The 16,829-nt window shown below is 41.0% G+C and overlaps 2 protein-coding genes across 5 annotated transcripts in view; one reads left to right on the forward strand and one right to left on the reverse strand.

Moving 5' to 3' along the window:
* PDCD2 (programmed cell death 2) overlaps positions 1-5,543 on the forward strand; it is a 5,869-nt gene extending 326 nt beyond the window's left edge. The window contains 5 exon segments of the mRNA XM_010562689.1: positions 75-329; positions 1,638-1,817; positions 2,887-2,996; positions 4,275-4,391; positions 5,098-5,543. Coding sequence (XP_010560991.1) covers positions 75-329; positions 1,638-1,817; positions 2,887-2,996; positions 4,275-4,391; positions 5,098-5,259 — 824 coding nt within the window. The 3' untranslated portion in view covers positions 5,260-5,543.
* Positions 2,811-16,829, reverse strand: part of TBP (TATA box binding protein) — a 14,839-nt gene continuing 820 nt past the window's right edge. For 2 of the 4 annotated variants that reach the window (XM_010562686.1, XM_010562687.1), the window contains exons 2-8: positions 15,341-15,583; positions 14,370-14,701; positions 12,918-13,005; positions 10,787-10,878; positions 9,419-9,586; positions 9,024-9,118; positions 7,497-8,164 (exon numbers count right to left, since the gene is read on the reverse strand). In XM_010562686.1, the coding sequence (XP_010560988.1) occupies positions 8,085-8,164; positions 9,024-9,118; positions 9,419-9,586; positions 10,787-10,878; positions 12,918-13,005; positions 14,370-14,701; positions 15,341-15,394 (909 nt within the window). In that variant the 5' untranslated portion in view covers positions 15,395-15,583 and the 3' untranslated portion in view covers positions 7,497-8,084. Of the gene's footprint in view, positions 2,828-7,496; positions 8,165-9,023; positions 9,119-9,418; positions 9,587-10,786; positions 10,879-12,917; positions 13,006-14,369; positions 14,702-15,340; positions 15,584-16,829 lie in introns of those variants that run through there. The other 2 variants (XR_774065.1, XM_010562688.1) reach the window with 2 other exon arrangements.

The raw sequence follows: 16,829 nt of genomic DNA on the forward strand, positions 1-16,829 counted from the left end.
TGTGAGGGGAGTGTGTGTGGGGGGGGGGTGGTGAGGCGAGGGCCGCCCCGCCGACGGCCGCCTCTCTCCCGCAGTGTTTCGGAACCAGCTGCCGCGGCGGAACGACACCTACCCCGCCGAGCCGCCCCCCGAAGAGCCGCCCCCGGGCCTCGCCACCGCTGCTCCTCCGCTCCGGCTCGGCAGCGGTGCCGCTCTCTGCCGCGTCTGCGGCTGCCTGGGGCCCCGCGTCTGCGGGAGCTGCCGCCGCGCTGCCTACTGCGGCCCCCAGCACCAGGCGCTGGACTGGCGGCGGGGGCACCGGAGGTCCTGCGGGAAGCACGCCGCCGGAGGTGGGTCTCTTCGGGGGGGTAGATGTGTGTGTGTGGGGGGGGACCCGCTACGAGTGTGCCGTTGGGCTCCGTCGTTTGTGAGCTGCGGCGGTGGCGCGGTGCTCGCCGAGAAGGGTTGCGGTTGCGAAGCCGGCGGTCCTTTCGGCGTGCCCAGCTTGCACGTTCGTGGGGTAAGGGCCTGCAGAGGAGAGAAGAAAGGAGGTCGTGTCTTCTGCGTTGTACGACGTGCGAGGAAACGATCGGTTGGTTGTTCTTTCAGATTCTCAGCCGTTTACTTGATGTGACATAAGAACGTGGGATCTGTGTTGTTCCTGGAAGGCTAATAAATGTAAGGCGTGCCTTTGGTCCCTTCTCAAAGACCTCTTTCTGCATGCCTTATGTCATGAAAAGCTGAAAGGACGTAGACCAATTTTTCCCTTTTAAGATGGCTTATTTGTGAATTGTTAAGGAACAGACAAAGGTGACGCCTTCCCAGGATAGTGTGACGATCAGTGGGTGAAGAGAGTAGTTTCCATGAGCGTGCTATTTTAGAGACCCTTTCCTTAAACCGTCCCCTCTCCTGCTCTCTCGTCTCACTCATACACTTGTTTGCTGATGTTAAAGGGACAAGTACAAAGTATTTAAAGTATTTTTTTAATCTTCAGAAGTATCATATTAATAATGAGGCAATGAAACTTGGCGTGTGTGACGTATCTCACGTTGTACCTTGTGGGATGCTAGTCCTGAAAATTTTGTAGGAAGCGGAAATAAGCGGACCACAAGAAGTTGAATTGTGCAAATCAAGTTATGGCTCAGACATTTGAAACATTTAATTTAAACAAGGGAGACCTGAAATATGTACTAGCATGTAGTTAATACTGTCATTACAGAAGGTATATTTGATGCATTTGTGGAAACTTTGCCAACTCACAATACGCAATGGAAAAGTAAGAAAAATGGTACGGCCTCAGGGTGCCTGTTGCACGCTTGACTTGTGTGCCTATGCTAGCTAGAATGAGATACACACAGGGCTGTCGAGCCACAGGTTTTGGTTTTTAAAATGCAGCTGCAAACGCTGTTTAGTCTGTCTTCTGTGTCTCTTGGATTTACAGAGATTCAGAGCAACATGTCACCTATTGTAGCTTTCTACTGTCCTTAATATAAAATCTTTTTTACCTTTAAATCAGGCCTAGCAGCAATGTAAATTGTTCTCGCTCATGCAGTGTTTGTGCTGTATTTTCGCTATGTAGTTTGCTGTGTAGCTTTTGGGGAGAAGGACATAAAATACGAGATGACATTATGAAATGGTATCCGCTTTCTGTTTTGTAGATGATTCGGCAGATGCAATTCCAGAGCATAATGAATTCCTTTTTCCAGAATATGAAATTTTGATAGAACCTGAGGAACCAGAATTTCCTGCTGACAGCAGCATAGATCCCAGTGATGAACAAGGAGCTGCAGCTACATCAAAGGACCCGAAAGAACAAGGGGAACTCAAGAGCAGTGCAGGTAAGAAATAAGATGCTGTCTAATTCTTCCTAAAGAAGCCTGTATCACCTCTTTTAAAATATAAAATATTGTGATTTTTAAGTTCATTGTAAACTACTGGTGACAAAAGGCTAAATCTACAGTCATTTGTGATGCAAGTTTTTTGTAGACATCCCGTAATTTACGTTGCTTTTAGAGGAGAGAGACTTACTAAGCCCCAACTCCAGGAGCTGTTGAAGTGGCTGTTGCTGCAGTGAAGCTGCAGGTAGCTGGGAGTTACACCGTGTCCCCGTATGCTTCCCGCAGGGAAGGAACAACTCCAGTGAGAAAAACAGGGCCCTGAGCCCCTGCTGCTGGACGCTGTTGGAATCGGGAGATTTGATTTAGATGGTCTTGGCTTGACTTGGTTCACTTTGTCTTAATTTATGGAAGATACTTAAGAAAATCTCCTTGTCTGTGCTAGAAGAAAACTGTTCTGAGGCTATTTGAACTGACCTTGAATGAAGCAGCTGATGTGCAGGCCGCTTTCCCCCCGCACCCTTAAAATTCATGATGTGTTTGCAGCTCACCGCACTGGCTTTGCACCTGCCCAGGATGGAGAGTTTGTGGTAGTACAGGGGAAGGCTGCTGGGTTCCCAGCTGTCCCTTACTGGGGTCTAAAGCTGTCTCGAGACTGCTTGGTGCTCCACGTTGATGTGAATGTTGGAGTGTAAGAGACACACTCTTCAGTGCTAGAAACTGAAGTCTGGCACATGCACGGCATGGGTGGCCTTTTCCAGGTGTCACATTCTGAAGGCTGAGCAGTCTAAGCAATACCAGCTGGGAGCCATAAACTTTGGTAGATTAACTCCTTCCCTTTCCAGCATTCCAGTACTGACATCTATGTTTAAAATGCAAGTAAAACTAGTAAATGGATCTGTGTGTGACTGAATCTTAAGAGGTCACAAAAAAAGTCTCAGAGTGATTTACGGCAGGAATGATTCTTGAGAGCAAAATGCACTTACAGGTGCAGTATTGTTTTTAATTTTTGGCTGTCTTGCATTAGCCTGTAACCTTTGAGGTTTGGGGTTTTTTTCTTGCTTAGGTGAAGCATTTCAATCCTTAGATGAAGAGACACTGGAAGCAATGGCAAAACATGAGACTGAAGAAGACAAGATCTTCCAAATGTTTAAAGAACGAGTAGCTGCCGAACCAGAGCAGGTCAGAAGATGCGGCAGCCTTAGAACTTGCAGGTTCTGACACAGCATCCTGCTGCACCTGCAGAATGTTTCACTGCCTTTTGTACCTACGGTTAGAAATGGCGATGGGGATGCCTCCTCGTCCTCCACACACCTTGACCAATATACCCTAATTTTACGTGCAGAACTTGACTCATGCTGAAGTAAGAATTTAGCACCTGCTCGTTTATCTCAAACAGAAACTGGTCAGGATAAGAAGGCACAGGGGTGCTTAAGCCAATGTCGTGGGGGGAGGACCTGCCATCCTGGGAAGTGGTTCTAACCAGAGGGGGTCGTGAACCATTGCACTCTTCCTTAGCCTTTGGCCCTGTTGGCTTTCCTTCTCAGAAGAACCAAAACTGCAGAGAAGAGCTCTGTCAATTGTCACTAGCTGCATGGGAGGCTGGTTTGGCTTTTTTTAAGGTTGAAGAAATTAGTGATGGCTTTAAAATTTCAACTATTTAAAATAGAACGGAACTATCCTCCCATGCTATTTCTTGCTAACACAAGAGGCTGAAGAAAGCCACATTGTCAAACAAAATCATGGTTCCTCGTTCCATTCAGAGGAAACACTGGCCTAAATCCATAAAAGTGGTGGAGGACGAAGAAATTCTCTCCATGTTTTACCTGGTAGCTGAGGGGTTAAGGTGCCCACCCAGGAAGTAGGAGATTTTAAGTCTGTTCCCTTCTTTGCTTGGGGTAGGTGCATCACCTCCCTCTATGACTGATCTGCTTAAGTGTCCTCTTGTTGATAATGCCTGATTTGCTGTATAAATGTTTAGGTAGTAACAGAACAACAAAGGATATGCATGTCTGAAAATACCTTCTTCTTGGATGTTAGGACAGTCCCCTTGCATTTAGATGTAGAACTGCAAACGGAACTGGGCTGCATTCCTGACTTTTCTGTATACTGTACTACGTGCTGATTATGAATCTGCTCTTCCTCCATCTCAAGACTAAAATACATGACTGAACATTTCTGGGTCCCTTAATTAGAGAAATACAAATCATTGCAGTTTATCCCTGGATCATTGAAAAAATACTGTTACGAATACTTGCATGATTCAAATAGTTAAGAAAACTTACATAAAGAACCTGTCTTAGTTGCAAATGCAGTATTCTAAATGATAGACTTTGCCATGGGTATTACTTAAAGGAACTGACCTTTTTCTGCAACATCTTACAGCTTTGTCTATGTCAGTAAATACCCATTTTATACCAAGGTGAAAAGATGGTTTTGAGAACTTCTGCTCTATTTCAGATTATTAGATACTGCAGAGGAGGAGAAGGCCCAATCTGGGTATCAAGTGAAAATATTCCTGATGAAAAAGATATCCCAAATTGTTCATGTGGTGCCAAAAGGATTTTTGAATTCCAGGTATGTAAATTCATTTAAAGGTAATATAGGTAACGTAGTTTAGAGTCTAAACAGGATCTAATTGTATAGGCGTTGGCTTGTTAATTAGAGCAAGGTAGTTGAAGTTACTACAAACTAACTATGCTAAATTGTACAGAGCCCTTATTTACTATCATAACTGCTTTTTTTCCTATTAAGACTTACACGTGTAGAGGGTAGGTTCCCATCTGATAATTCGCACCCTCCATAAAACGGTGCACTTGTGAATATGGAACCATCTCGTAAGTAATAGGAGTCTGGTATATTTTTAAAAAAAGCCTTCACGATGTCAACTGGAAATACATCTGGCTGGAAGTATTCAGTGGTAGAATTTTGAATGCTCGAAGCACATGTATGGTGAATACACTTAATGTCATGCAAAGGCAAAACATAGTTACAAAGGTAAATTTCACATGGAAGGAGGCCTATAAAAATCAGGCAACGCTTAGTCAAATAAAACATCTATAGATAAGTAGGGCCATGCCTTTGATTCCCTGTGCATCTACTATACTGCTTTGGAAATTCCAAATTTATTTTATTTGTGATGCTGTGTTACTTGGTAGCTTTGATTGGGATTTTGGTGTAAGAGAATGTAAATGAAGGCAGGACCCTTTTGGAAGAGACACAGGGAGAGGGCAGAGAGCTGTGGTTTGCCTCTAAACCTGAAACCTTTTGTTTTTCCTTGAAGATTATGCCACAGCTCCTGAACCACCTCCAAGTTGACAGCCTTGGAGAGAGCATTGACTGGGGAACGCTGGTGGTGTACACATGTGCTGACAACTGTGGTGGGGGAAATGAATACCTGGAAGAGTTCATATGGAAACAAGACTTCTCTGCAGGCTCTATTTAACTTCCATCAAGTTACTAAGTTGAGTCATCTAAATAGAATACTTGCCTTGTTTCAGTGCATCTCTGCACTGTGCAAACAGGTAATTGAACTAAAGTCGCTGGTAACTGTGCGTCTTGTAACAGTTGCAGAACTACTAAAAGCAGACCTTGACAGGCTCTCTCTTGTGCTCCACAGGGGCTTTTACTTCAACCTGGTAATGAAGCCAGATGCATTTGTTCAGTGAATTTCACTTCAAATCTCAATTCTGAATGTTTAAATAAAAATGAAGTATTTTTGGATTGGTGAAAGTATCTTTTGTTGGTGGCTGAACGTCAAGAACTTAGATTGTTGTCTGTCAGGATTTTCTTTGTGCTACTGAAAAATTAACATAAATTCCCAGAGAAAAGCAGACTACTGTATGATCACTTGAGTGCTTATGCTCAGGAGGCGTCCAGAAGCCATAGCTAAGACAAAACTACCTAGTCTTTCACTGTGGAATTTAAATCTGCTTCTCTTTCTCAAAAGGTACACTGAATCTAACTTGGCAGTTGTTACATGTTCTGATTGAGTGGGTATTCAAGATAAAACACTTAATTTTTGTGCATTTTATCTGACTTAAAACTATTAACTGAGTTAGCCTCATGCAGAAATAGTTTAACTATCTGGTGCAGAAGCAGTTTAAACAAAGCCAGCCATACCAGAACATGTTTGTCTTGTTACTTACTGCCTGCAGCAGCAGATTTTCAAGCTGAATTGTACCTGAAGTCTGCCATCTTTGGTGAAGTTTAAAAATAAGTAAGTGCCCTCTGCAGGGATTCTTCTACTATTTGATTGCCATATATCTGAGGCAAGAGAGAAGTGAAACCATAATGCTGAATTTACTGTGGTAGTTGCTTGGCTATAGCTACATTTGCAGAAAAGATAAGGCTTTTTTTTTTTTTTTTTAGTGTCTCAGTATAGCATTTACTTCAGCTACATATTCCCTCATCCTGCTTAAACCCTTCATGTTTGCTTACCAGTGATTCTGAAGGTGATTTTATGAAAGCCCTAGGCCTGCTGTTGGGCTTTTTATTAATTTAGATGTTGGAAATGCTCAAATGAGCAGGCAGGGAATGCTTTACGTATAAGCTGTTTTGTCATCACAGAACTTAATTTCTAAAAGGGTAGTTTTAAGTCTTGATACATGTCACAGAACAGCAAACAGTATCTTAAGTCAGTGTAATACAGCTTGACTGATTTTACTGAAAACCATCCCACAGATAATTAAGGCTCCAAGCTTTGCAGGTAAGTCGGTAATAGTTCAGGATCCTGCAAAAGCATGGATGGTCATAGTTACGTTCAAGAGCGCTTGGGACTGTTCACTAGCTGACAGCCCAGAGGCGTGTGGCACTGAAGGTGATGCAGTGTTTGGGTATCTTGAACTTAACCCTGGCAAAGCTCCATTGAACAGCAGTTTTCTGATAAGATCCATGAAACCAATTATTAAAACACCGGGAGAAACACTGGTGTATGCCCCTATGGGGGGAGTAGAGAACACTAAGAACTAAGGATTAAGGTCACTCAGGATTTGCAAATGGAGCAGTAGCAAAGCCAGCCAAAGCTTCATTTTGTCTGGAATGAAACACCAACTTGGTAAATAAAGAGACCATGGTTACATTTGGGTTAGTTTTAGATAAAAGCTGTTTGAAAGAACGTGCAAGTCATAGAAAGGAGGTTACTATTACTGGAAACTTACTGGAGAAAAAAAAAGTTTATTTTTAGTTCTCAGCCCATTAAGCTTCAAGCACAGTTCAGAGAGAAGATTATGTACATACTGACTCTAGTCGGAAGGGCTTTGACATTTTACAGGAACACTAATATAGTGAGACTGTCATAGTTGGTAAAATACAAAAGTAGTAATTTAAAGAAATTCTAGAAGCTAAGCAGGGATCTTTGTTCCAATTCACTCAAGTGTAGCTATTTAAGACTTGCATAAATCCCATCTGTTGAACATAAGGCAACACATACTTGAACACAAACTTCTTGAACCAGTCATCTCTTTTGCTTTAACATACTAGAAATATTCAAGCTAGATGTTGCCAAGGATATGACTGCTGGTAAGCAAGCCAGAGTGTTGTTAAGATTCTCTCAAAATGACAAGTCACTTACAGTAGTGCATGTGCTATTGAAAAAGTCCAGATTAAATTAAAAACAAGTTCTCAATGTATTTTCCTCTACCAGCTGGGTCATCTTAAAATTCATTAAGACAGTTCCCGTAATTGTATAAACAGGGTTTATTGTACATGTGGAGCTTAAGGAGGAAAGAGAAGGAAGGTATATATTATATATATATGTACAGTGAGCCATTTTCATTAATAAATTTATTCTGTCTTGCTTAATACTGGAAAGAGGGAATGTGTCTGGCACCAAAGAAATTTAAAATTGAAAAAATCTAAAAGCTTAAGTTCTGAAAATTATAAAAATCATGGTCTTATGGAAGGAAGTTAAAACATATATACATGGCAATTTAAGTGGTTTATACACTGAGTGACACCGTTGCATTTGTTTTTTAAACCAACTTACGGATTTTCTATTAGAACTGGCATTAAAACTATTTAAAAGCTAGAATATAAATAAAACTTGGAGGGACTGCTCCAGGAACAGCCCAGTAAAGCAACTCACAGTAACTCAGTAGACATAATCAAGAATACAGTTCCCCTTGAGCATCAGGGAAGTAGGCACTAACTGGGAAATAGTCCAAGTCCTGGTGTTGTAGTTTCACTGGAAGTCCATCTCTTGTTACTGCTGTGCCATACGCAATACTTTTTAAAATACACCCCTGATTTCTCTGAAAGATGTAGAAACTGTTACGTTGTCTTTCTGAATCCCTTTAAAATAGGATAGATGTTTTCAAATGCTTCGTAGATTTCTGCTCGTACTTTAGCACCTAGAAAAAGAGAGGGAATTAAATTAGTTTGTACCTTTTGCCAAATACATAATTTTAGCTTTTAGAATGTTTATTTGAATGTGACTCTATACAAAACCTATGCATATCCATAAATCCCTATTTTTACGATCTCTTTTTTTTTTTTTTTTAAATACACATTTCATATAGAGCATACATTGTCAGCCTTCTTACTGTTTATTTTGCTAACTGGTAAAACTTCTACTAGCACCTTCGTGCTTATGCTATACTTGCAAATAGGATTTTTTCCCTACATGATTTCTGCAGGAGACCCAACTACAAAGCACAGCCCCATAGGACATTTCTGCAGAAAATCCTAACTGGTGGCTTTTTTTGAGTGTGAACATCTTGGGGAGCAAGGTCTGGCAACGGAGAGCCGCTTGCCATACTGCAGGGACATGCTTGCTCTTTTGTCTGTGAGTCTTGTGGGTTTTTTCCTCCATAGTGAAGACAGCACGAGGGGAAAAGGAAGGGCGTAGGTGGAGTGCCTAAGGTTGAGGAGGTCATACAGCTCGGGTATCTCCCCTTCTTCAGCTGCTGTATCAAAGGAGAAGCTGTCAAAAGAACAGTTAGCTCAGTCACGCACAAACACTACCTGCACTCTTACAGCTTTTTGGGCACCTGCATACTTGATTAGGATTCATGATCATTGCTTGCATGGATTTAGCCCAACCTTTGGTGTGCATTCTCATCCACAGAATACTGTACTATCTCTTCTTTCTCAGTACTGTCACCTCCAAAGGAAAGTACCTAGCAGTTTACATACCTCTGGTATCATTGTGTGTTCTCTGTAATGCAGTCTAAATCTAACCTGTTGGAGTAAGATACTGTCTTCACTTACCAGTTAAAACCACTTTTCCAGAAACAAAAATAAGCAGAACAATTCTTGGCTTGATCATTCTGTAGATTAAGCCAGGAAACAATTCTGGCTCATAGCTGTAAGAGAAGAGAGTGACAGTTTAAATGTGGTTGCAGACACACGTTCCAGGCTTTCATCTGCAGGACTGCTGGAATGGGCAGAGCAGATGTAGGCTTCGCTGAAACTTGGAGAGGGTAGCAGAGAAGATCATTCTGATGGGTTCATATTGGGCAACCTCAGTTACACCCGAGGCAGCACAGCAATGGGAACAAAGATGCAGGTTTTCCCTCTGGTGCAAGGGAATAATCTAGAGGGATGTCACTCTCCAAGCTAGTCTATATGCAGCAAGAATGAAACATAAGCAAGCCTTTTTTTACCTGCTGAACTGCTGGTGTGTGAGTACCAGTCCTTCTAATCTGATGGGAAATTTCACATCACAGCTGCCCACCATGTTCTGAATTTTAAAATCCAAAAATTTTGCTGGAAAACCCAGTTTCTGAACAACTCTTGCATACTTCCTTGCTGCCAGTCTGGATTGCTCCTCACTGAAGTGAGAAAAGGATACTCGTATTATTTCCTTCATTAAGTATTACTTGAAGCAAATAGCATTAAACCACAAATATGTAACTGGGAAAAAAGTGTCTGTGTTGAGGGGAGGGGAAGGTCACATGCAAAATTTTTACATCCAAAATTAACAACTAGCACTGGTTTGCATGCTAATATTGGCAGTAGGATCCTGAACACCGTTAATGTTGTACCCACTGTTCGTGAGGCAGAAACTAGTAAATTATAAATCCACATATTTCACGCTCTTAAAATATTGACCCGAGTCCCTCTAATGGGATGTAAAAACTGTTACTTAAGTTTTCAGTGTAGAACAACTTCTAACTACTACTGCTAGAAAATGCATATTTCTATAAAAATCTGTACACTGCCAAAATTCTCTGCTTGATTCAGCCCAGGCATTCAAACCTGGGTTTAACACAACTGCACGGCTTTACACGCTGTTGCATAATTCGGTTTCCTTCAGCTTTGTAAACAGCTGAGAATCTGGTTGCTCCTGACACAGAGTAAGACAACTTGAACTTCAAGCGTCATCAGGCAGAGAAAGCGTTTCCTGTACAGCTCTATTCATTCATCTCGGCTCATTAGCTTATTCCTTCTGGATTCCTGACAGACTTCTTCAGAGCAGAATTTCTCTCCTGCTCACTGGAGTTAAGCTGATGTTTAGTTTTCAATTCTTATGCTTCAATGATCATGTTAAGAACAGATCAGACTATGGGGACCAGAGACTTGGAGCTCTTGGCCTGTGATGAATGAAACTATTCAAATATAAAATCGCTCTTCCTCTGCCACCACCCCTACAGTTTAAGCAGTTCCAGTGCATGGTCATTGAAATTTTTAAATTATTAGGGAAAAAAAAAAGATAACTGCAAAGCCAAAAAAGTGAATATAATAACCTCCGCAAACCAGTTTATCAGACTGATTTATCAGCTATGAAAGAGCTTCAGAAACAGAACTACCATTTCCCCTTTCGTAGGGAAGTCCTTTCAGTCATGAAAGGACATTTTGTGTAGAAACATCTATTAAGTCTATTTGAAATAATTGGGAAGCAAGCTTAGTTGTACCTGTACAACTTTGTCATATATATACGGATACTGTATACAAATAATCACACTTCCAAAACATCATGGTGCAAGAGAAAAGACAGCCTGAATTAGTTTGCTTGTAACGCCTAAACATACCTTTTCGCTCCTGTGCACACCATTTTTCCAGAGCTGAATATAAGTGCAGTAGTACGTGGCTCTCTTATTCTCATAATAACAGCAGCAAAACGCTGAAATGTGAATGTTGTGACCATTAGTGATGCATTGCTGTAATTGTTACGTTAAAACCAAATCTGCATAATCTAAGTAGCAAGTTACACTGTATTGCAAAGAAATACTAAGTTCAAACATACTTAATGGATCACTCAAAATTTACTTTGAAATGCTTGAATTGTAAGTAGCTTCAAACACACAGTGTGAGGTACAGTCAGGCAGAAGGATAGTTACCATTGCATTCCTATTTTACTAAGCTCATCTCTCATTACTGTATATACAACATATAAATAACGCTAACATTTGCAACACAGCAATAGAGACAATCTTAAATAAAAAATTTCCTCCACACGTCTTGAAATTTGTTTTAAGCAAGATGGAAGATTATCTATCTGCAAATATGTTATGATCGGTTTTGTTTCTGCATCTTAAAAAACTGAACAGTGTTAGAATACCAGCAAACAGAAAGCTGGAGATCAAAGTTCTGTGTAAACAGCAGTCGCCTCAACTACCGCAGTAGAACACAGCAGCCCGGTTAGCTCTAGCTTTTTATTCTAAGTACTGTAACATCTCTGCCTGTGTTTCCAAATATTCTTAAACTCTTTGAAGCAAGAGATTCTAGAAACTGATGTGGGCACGCACACACAAACCTCTGTTTGCCTGTTGTATTTAACTTGGACCAGCTCCCCATGCAGTCCCATAAAGCGTTCTGCTGACATAACCGAGGCGGTAGCGTGGGTTACCCAACAGCACGTTTGTCAAAATATGGCTTAAATAATACAGCCAAGCAACATCTTTCTTTGATAGATGAATGTACTGACTAAAAGTCAGGAGTGTGTTATGTAACCCTTCTTTCTCTCTGCTGTGGAAAACAGCATTTCATATTGATTATTCTAGCCTACAAGTTTTACACAGCCACCTACCCCTACCTTAAAAGTTGCCATGGCATGCTCAGATTTTTGCTGCACCAATATCTTACTCACATGCAATTACGTAACAGCATCACTGATGTAAACTTACAGTAACAGTTATTTATCACATATGTCTGCATGCTTGCTTTAATCTTTGAGAGCAGAGTTCAGGTAAACTGCAGCAAAATCCCAAATACTAAAACAAAAAAACCACATCCCAGGAAAACTGAAGCCTTCCCAAGGCGAGTCAATTCAACTACACAACATCTAAACTTTTATTAGAAATTGTGTCCAACTACTGTGGTTGCAAAGACAACATTTCTAAGAGGAGCCACCCGAAAGAAAAATGAAGCAACATCATTTTCTTGATTCAACACTCCGGGTCCTCTGCTGTTGTTCCAAGTTTCCCGAGCTAAACAAAAATCCCGCAGTTTAACAGACTGCTATTTAGAAGCAGCAGGCAACTTAGAAGTTAACATGCAAAAAAAAAAATCATTTTCACTTTGCTGTTCCACCAAACCTAGCCACCAGGAGCAAGGAGATGGCAGGAGTACTGGGGGACAACATAAAGGAACAGAGCTCAGAGGGGAAGCGAGACTGTAAGAAATGAGTGACTGCACTGCGACCCCAAGAATTCCAAGGGAACAGCCAGGCTGAGGAAGCCACAGTGTATACAGAACAACTATGGCTCTGGCAGGAGCCCAGGAGTTGAACTCTTCCTTCCTTTCTCCTTGTTGGGAGATAGGGGACAAGACCTCATCATCAGACATTTCACAGTAATATGAAAAAGGAACTTTCCGAGCACTACGAACAAACATGCCCACATGAATAGCAGCAGAGGCCAGCTCTACAACAAAAAACTTGGCCAGTGTATTACACTGTTGGTTAGGTTCTTCCTAAATGTGCTGTGTTCTTTCTAAATCTACCAAATTACAACCTGGTGTAAAACACAGCTACATCAGTATAAAAATGCTTTTTACTAATTTGACAGAATGTTTTAGGTTTATTAAAGATTTCTTTTTTAACTATAGTATAAAACTGCATCTATAGCAGGAAGGTTTTTCAATCTACTACAGCAAATGATATCCACAGCCTGTGCCTTTGACAGATCCGTTGTAGGATGAACTCTGATACATTTCTCTTACCTTGGGATTATATTCAGCATTTCGGGCACGAAGCGCAATAGTTTTTAGGTCAAGTTTGCAGCCAAGATTCACCGTGGACACAATATTCCTGAAGACAGTTCAGAGAAATACATTAAAAAGACAATAAAGAATTCATGTGTCTTCCTCATTTTTTTAACCAAGCTTGATTAATTTTTTTTTTATATTTTATTTTATTTTAAGTTGTTTCTCCAAGTGAGTCTGAATGACATCTTTCCTACTGACATGAGCACTGAGCAGTGTTTTGGCTCAGGAACCTCCTTTTGTAGGGCAGTAGCTCCTAAGGCGTGATTGCTGATTTCTCCTTATCTGCCAGCTATTATGAAAAGTGTCTCATGAGAAGAATCTTTATTTCAGTTTGGCAGGAAAAATTCTTGATGCTGAGAGCCCCCACCATGATTAGGGAAGCTGCTGGAAACAGGAGAAAATGAGGTAGTAATAGTACCACCTGAAATTTTCCTTGGTATGCCCTTCAAGGAGGAAGAAGAGATGCAGGACTAAGTGGGAATGACTCAGGAGGCAAACCCACTGCCAGGCAATAGGATAGCAGGTCTCTAGAAAGTTTAAGAAAAGTTCCTAGATGCGAAATTTCCTTGGAAACTTGTTTTCTGGGAAAACCCTGAAATCTAAAGGTCCTCAATGGGGAAAGAAAGAAATACAAGGAACACTCAGTGCAAAATTCACATTATCAACCATTTCTCTTTGGGCCTTCCATAAATTGCTGTAAAAGTCTCTGTAAAACTAAAGTTTAGTGAAAATACTTTCATACCTAAACCTAGAACTAGTCCTAAGTTTTCTTCCCTTATTACAAACTCAGCTGTAGCCATGAACTAGAAACAGGAACATGGAATATTTAGTACAACTTAGCTCTAGCTCCTAGACTAGCAACTAGTTTCTTTCTCTCTACCCTATTAATTCCCTTTCAGCTGTGATAGTTCCCATATTCTGCTTTAATATCTCACTAACAAAGTTCTACGCACAGTGAAGTGGAGCTGTTTGCTTTTCTGTGAACAGGACACAAGTATCCAGCAAATTACAAATGACAATATGTTTCCAGGTATACGTATTTTGAAACACCAGATTATCAACCCAGACTACTTTATAGTGAAAGCATGATGAACTCCCAAAGTGCATAGAGTTAAAAGTTACAATGGTGATAAATAAAGACATATATAACATCCTCCACCGGTATGCCTGAAAGATGTATGGTTGACAAATCGCTAAGAAACTGTTTATATTACTAAGTGGTTTAGTAATGAAGCTAAGCTAAAAATAAAAGCAAAAATGACTCATATTGCTAGAGGAGACTCATAAATTCTCAGGACTTCCCTTCCCACCAAAATGCAGTACCCAATTCTTTATGTGGCTTTGGTCCTAAGTCTTTAAAGGGCTATCTGAGAAAGGACATGCTGCACTAACACATGGGACACTCACTGTAGCTGTGGCACTATCCCAGAGCTCTCGGACGCCGGCGTTGCAGGAGTTATTGGAGTCATCGGAGTCATTGGAGAGGGGTACAGAGGTGTGGTTCCCGGTAAAGGGGCTGTGGTAAGAGTCTGTGAGTGGAAGAGCTGGGGAGTTTGACCAGATGTTCCCTGTGTCGCTTGCTGTGATGTAGATTGCTGCGCTGCTTGTTGCTGCTGCTGCTGCCGCTGCTGTTCCTCTAAGATGGACAGACTGTTGGTGCTCTGGACAGGCTGTGGTGTCAGTCCTGTGCCATATGGCATCATTGGGCTAAAAATTGGAATTCCTGGAGTCATTGCACCCTACAGAAGAAAGCATGAAACAGAAACCACAGATCCTGTTGACTCCATTTTGGTTTTAAGAGAAAAAGTTTTCAGGAGGAGTCTAAAAATAAATCAAAATAAATCGATCATACCAAACCTAAGGCATATAGTAGTAACTCGCTAAAAACAGAAAGCCCTTGGAAATGCAGTTCGTCTAGAGAATAAAGTATTGCTCTAGAGATGTCAGTTCTAGCATTGTTCGTCTCCAGCCAGTGATGCTGACATGCTTCTCAGGCTACCTTGCAAGCATGTCTCAACTTTGACCCACAACTTAATTTGCAATTGTTTGAACAAAGACTGTGCCCATCGTACCAAATGCATTCATAGCACAGCGACTGTCCATTATGTATGTTAAAGGGCAACCACCAAAATTAAATTAATATTTCCAACTTGTCAGTCATGTTTCGACTTGAAGGAAACCCATATATATGCAAGTTTCTTATACCTCTGGATATACAAACTGGTGGTTTTAAAATTCTGCTTTATACTAGTATTATTCAATACCCAGCAGAATTTTTCAGATCTGCAAACAAAATCCTGAAGTTACATGCAAGAAACGGAAAACACTTTCACAAAGAAATTCAGATGGTAGTTGCGTATCAAATAATTTGTTTTTACCTGAGGGGAGGCTAAGCCTTGAGCATAGGGTGGCAAGCTGTTGTTCTGATCCATGATTCCAGTTATTTCTTTGGTGAGGCCAGAAGTATTTCCTTCGATTAATTTAAATTAGCTTCAAATCCTAGAGGGTTTTTAACCCTTTAAAACATTCCAGCAAAGTAGCTTTTTAAGCCAAGCTGAAAGGTTAGGAAAACATCAGCTCCGGAGAAATGTGTATTATGAGTCTAAAATACTAATCAAAGCCTGAAAAGAGAAAAAGTAGCATCCTGAGAATACTACCTACACACAAACCCAAGAGCAAACCTATCAGCTCCCGAGTTAGATAAGAGACACCCACATACCAATACATATAAGAACATTCACACACACGCACGCACACAATCCATAAAAATAACCTTTTTCAGGCACACTACAGAAACTTTGCAGTCTGCTTCTGCTGAATTCCCTGGCAGGTAACCTGACTCACATGAGCAGGCCTCTGTCTAACTGAACCCTCCTGCACAAACAACTCAAGCTGTTAATGCTCATTCTACCCCAAGCTTTGCTTTAGCTGGAAAAGCACTGGTTTTTTAGAATTTAATTCTCCTAACTACTAACCAACAAGCTTACTGACATATTGCTTCTAAGTCTCTTCCTGGCAATTTTAAGGCTCGGGCTTCCCAAAATATTTTTTCTTCTATGGGAGAAGTATCACTGGTCAAATCTGAGCTAGGAAACCCTCTTCCATTCACATCCATAAAATAAAGCACCAACAGATTTAAAAAAAAAGACATGCACTTTATGAGAAAAAAAGAAATACGTGAAAGCCAATTTCAGGTACACAAGTTAAATGTATGCATGATTTCTTAATATTTTTTTAAAACTATACCACTGCTGCTGTGTTATGGAGATAAATGACAAGTGGAGAATTTAAATGTTATGCATTGATATCAAATATTCTTCCATTAATTTATAGTTTTCCTAACTAGACACCTATTGCCCAGAAATATTCAAGGTCATTTTTAGGCCAGAGGTAGACCACCTCAAAATTTGAAGAAAGCCTATTCAGCCTTTTTTTTTTTTTTTTAAGGTGTGAGAGCTCAGAATTACATTAATATTTACACTGCACCTGAAAAGGTATGCTTTTTTTTTCCCCATGACCATAAGACACGATCACCTTTACCCTCAATGAAGGTATCAAACACAGCATCCGGGTTTTACAGCCCAGAGACAGGGGTAAATCAGAAACCTAAACATGACCTTAGAAGAAATAAAGTCAACTAAATCCTGGACAGCCCAGCTGTTTAGCAAGAAGTCTAGATCCCAGGCAGGCCAGAACCCGCACTTAGGACAACACCTACGCAGAGTTCCATCTTGTAACCGCCTAGCCGTGCCTTGCTCGCATCTCCACTACTGACGCTGGGCAACCTTTCTGTCGAGGGAACATGAGTCTAGAGGCAAGAGACACCCTGGAGAAGGCCCCGACGCCCCCACCCCCACAAGCCCCCTT

Source organism: Haliaeetus leucocephalus, unplaced genomic scaffold, assembly GCF_000737465.1.
Source record: "Haliaeetus leucocephalus isolate CR32 unplaced genomic scaffold, Haliaeetus_leucocephalus-4.0 Scaffold162, whole genome shotgun sequence".
Classification (NCBI taxonomy): Eukaryota; Metazoa; Chordata; class Aves; order Accipitriformes; family Accipitridae; genus Haliaeetus; species Haliaeetus leucocephalus.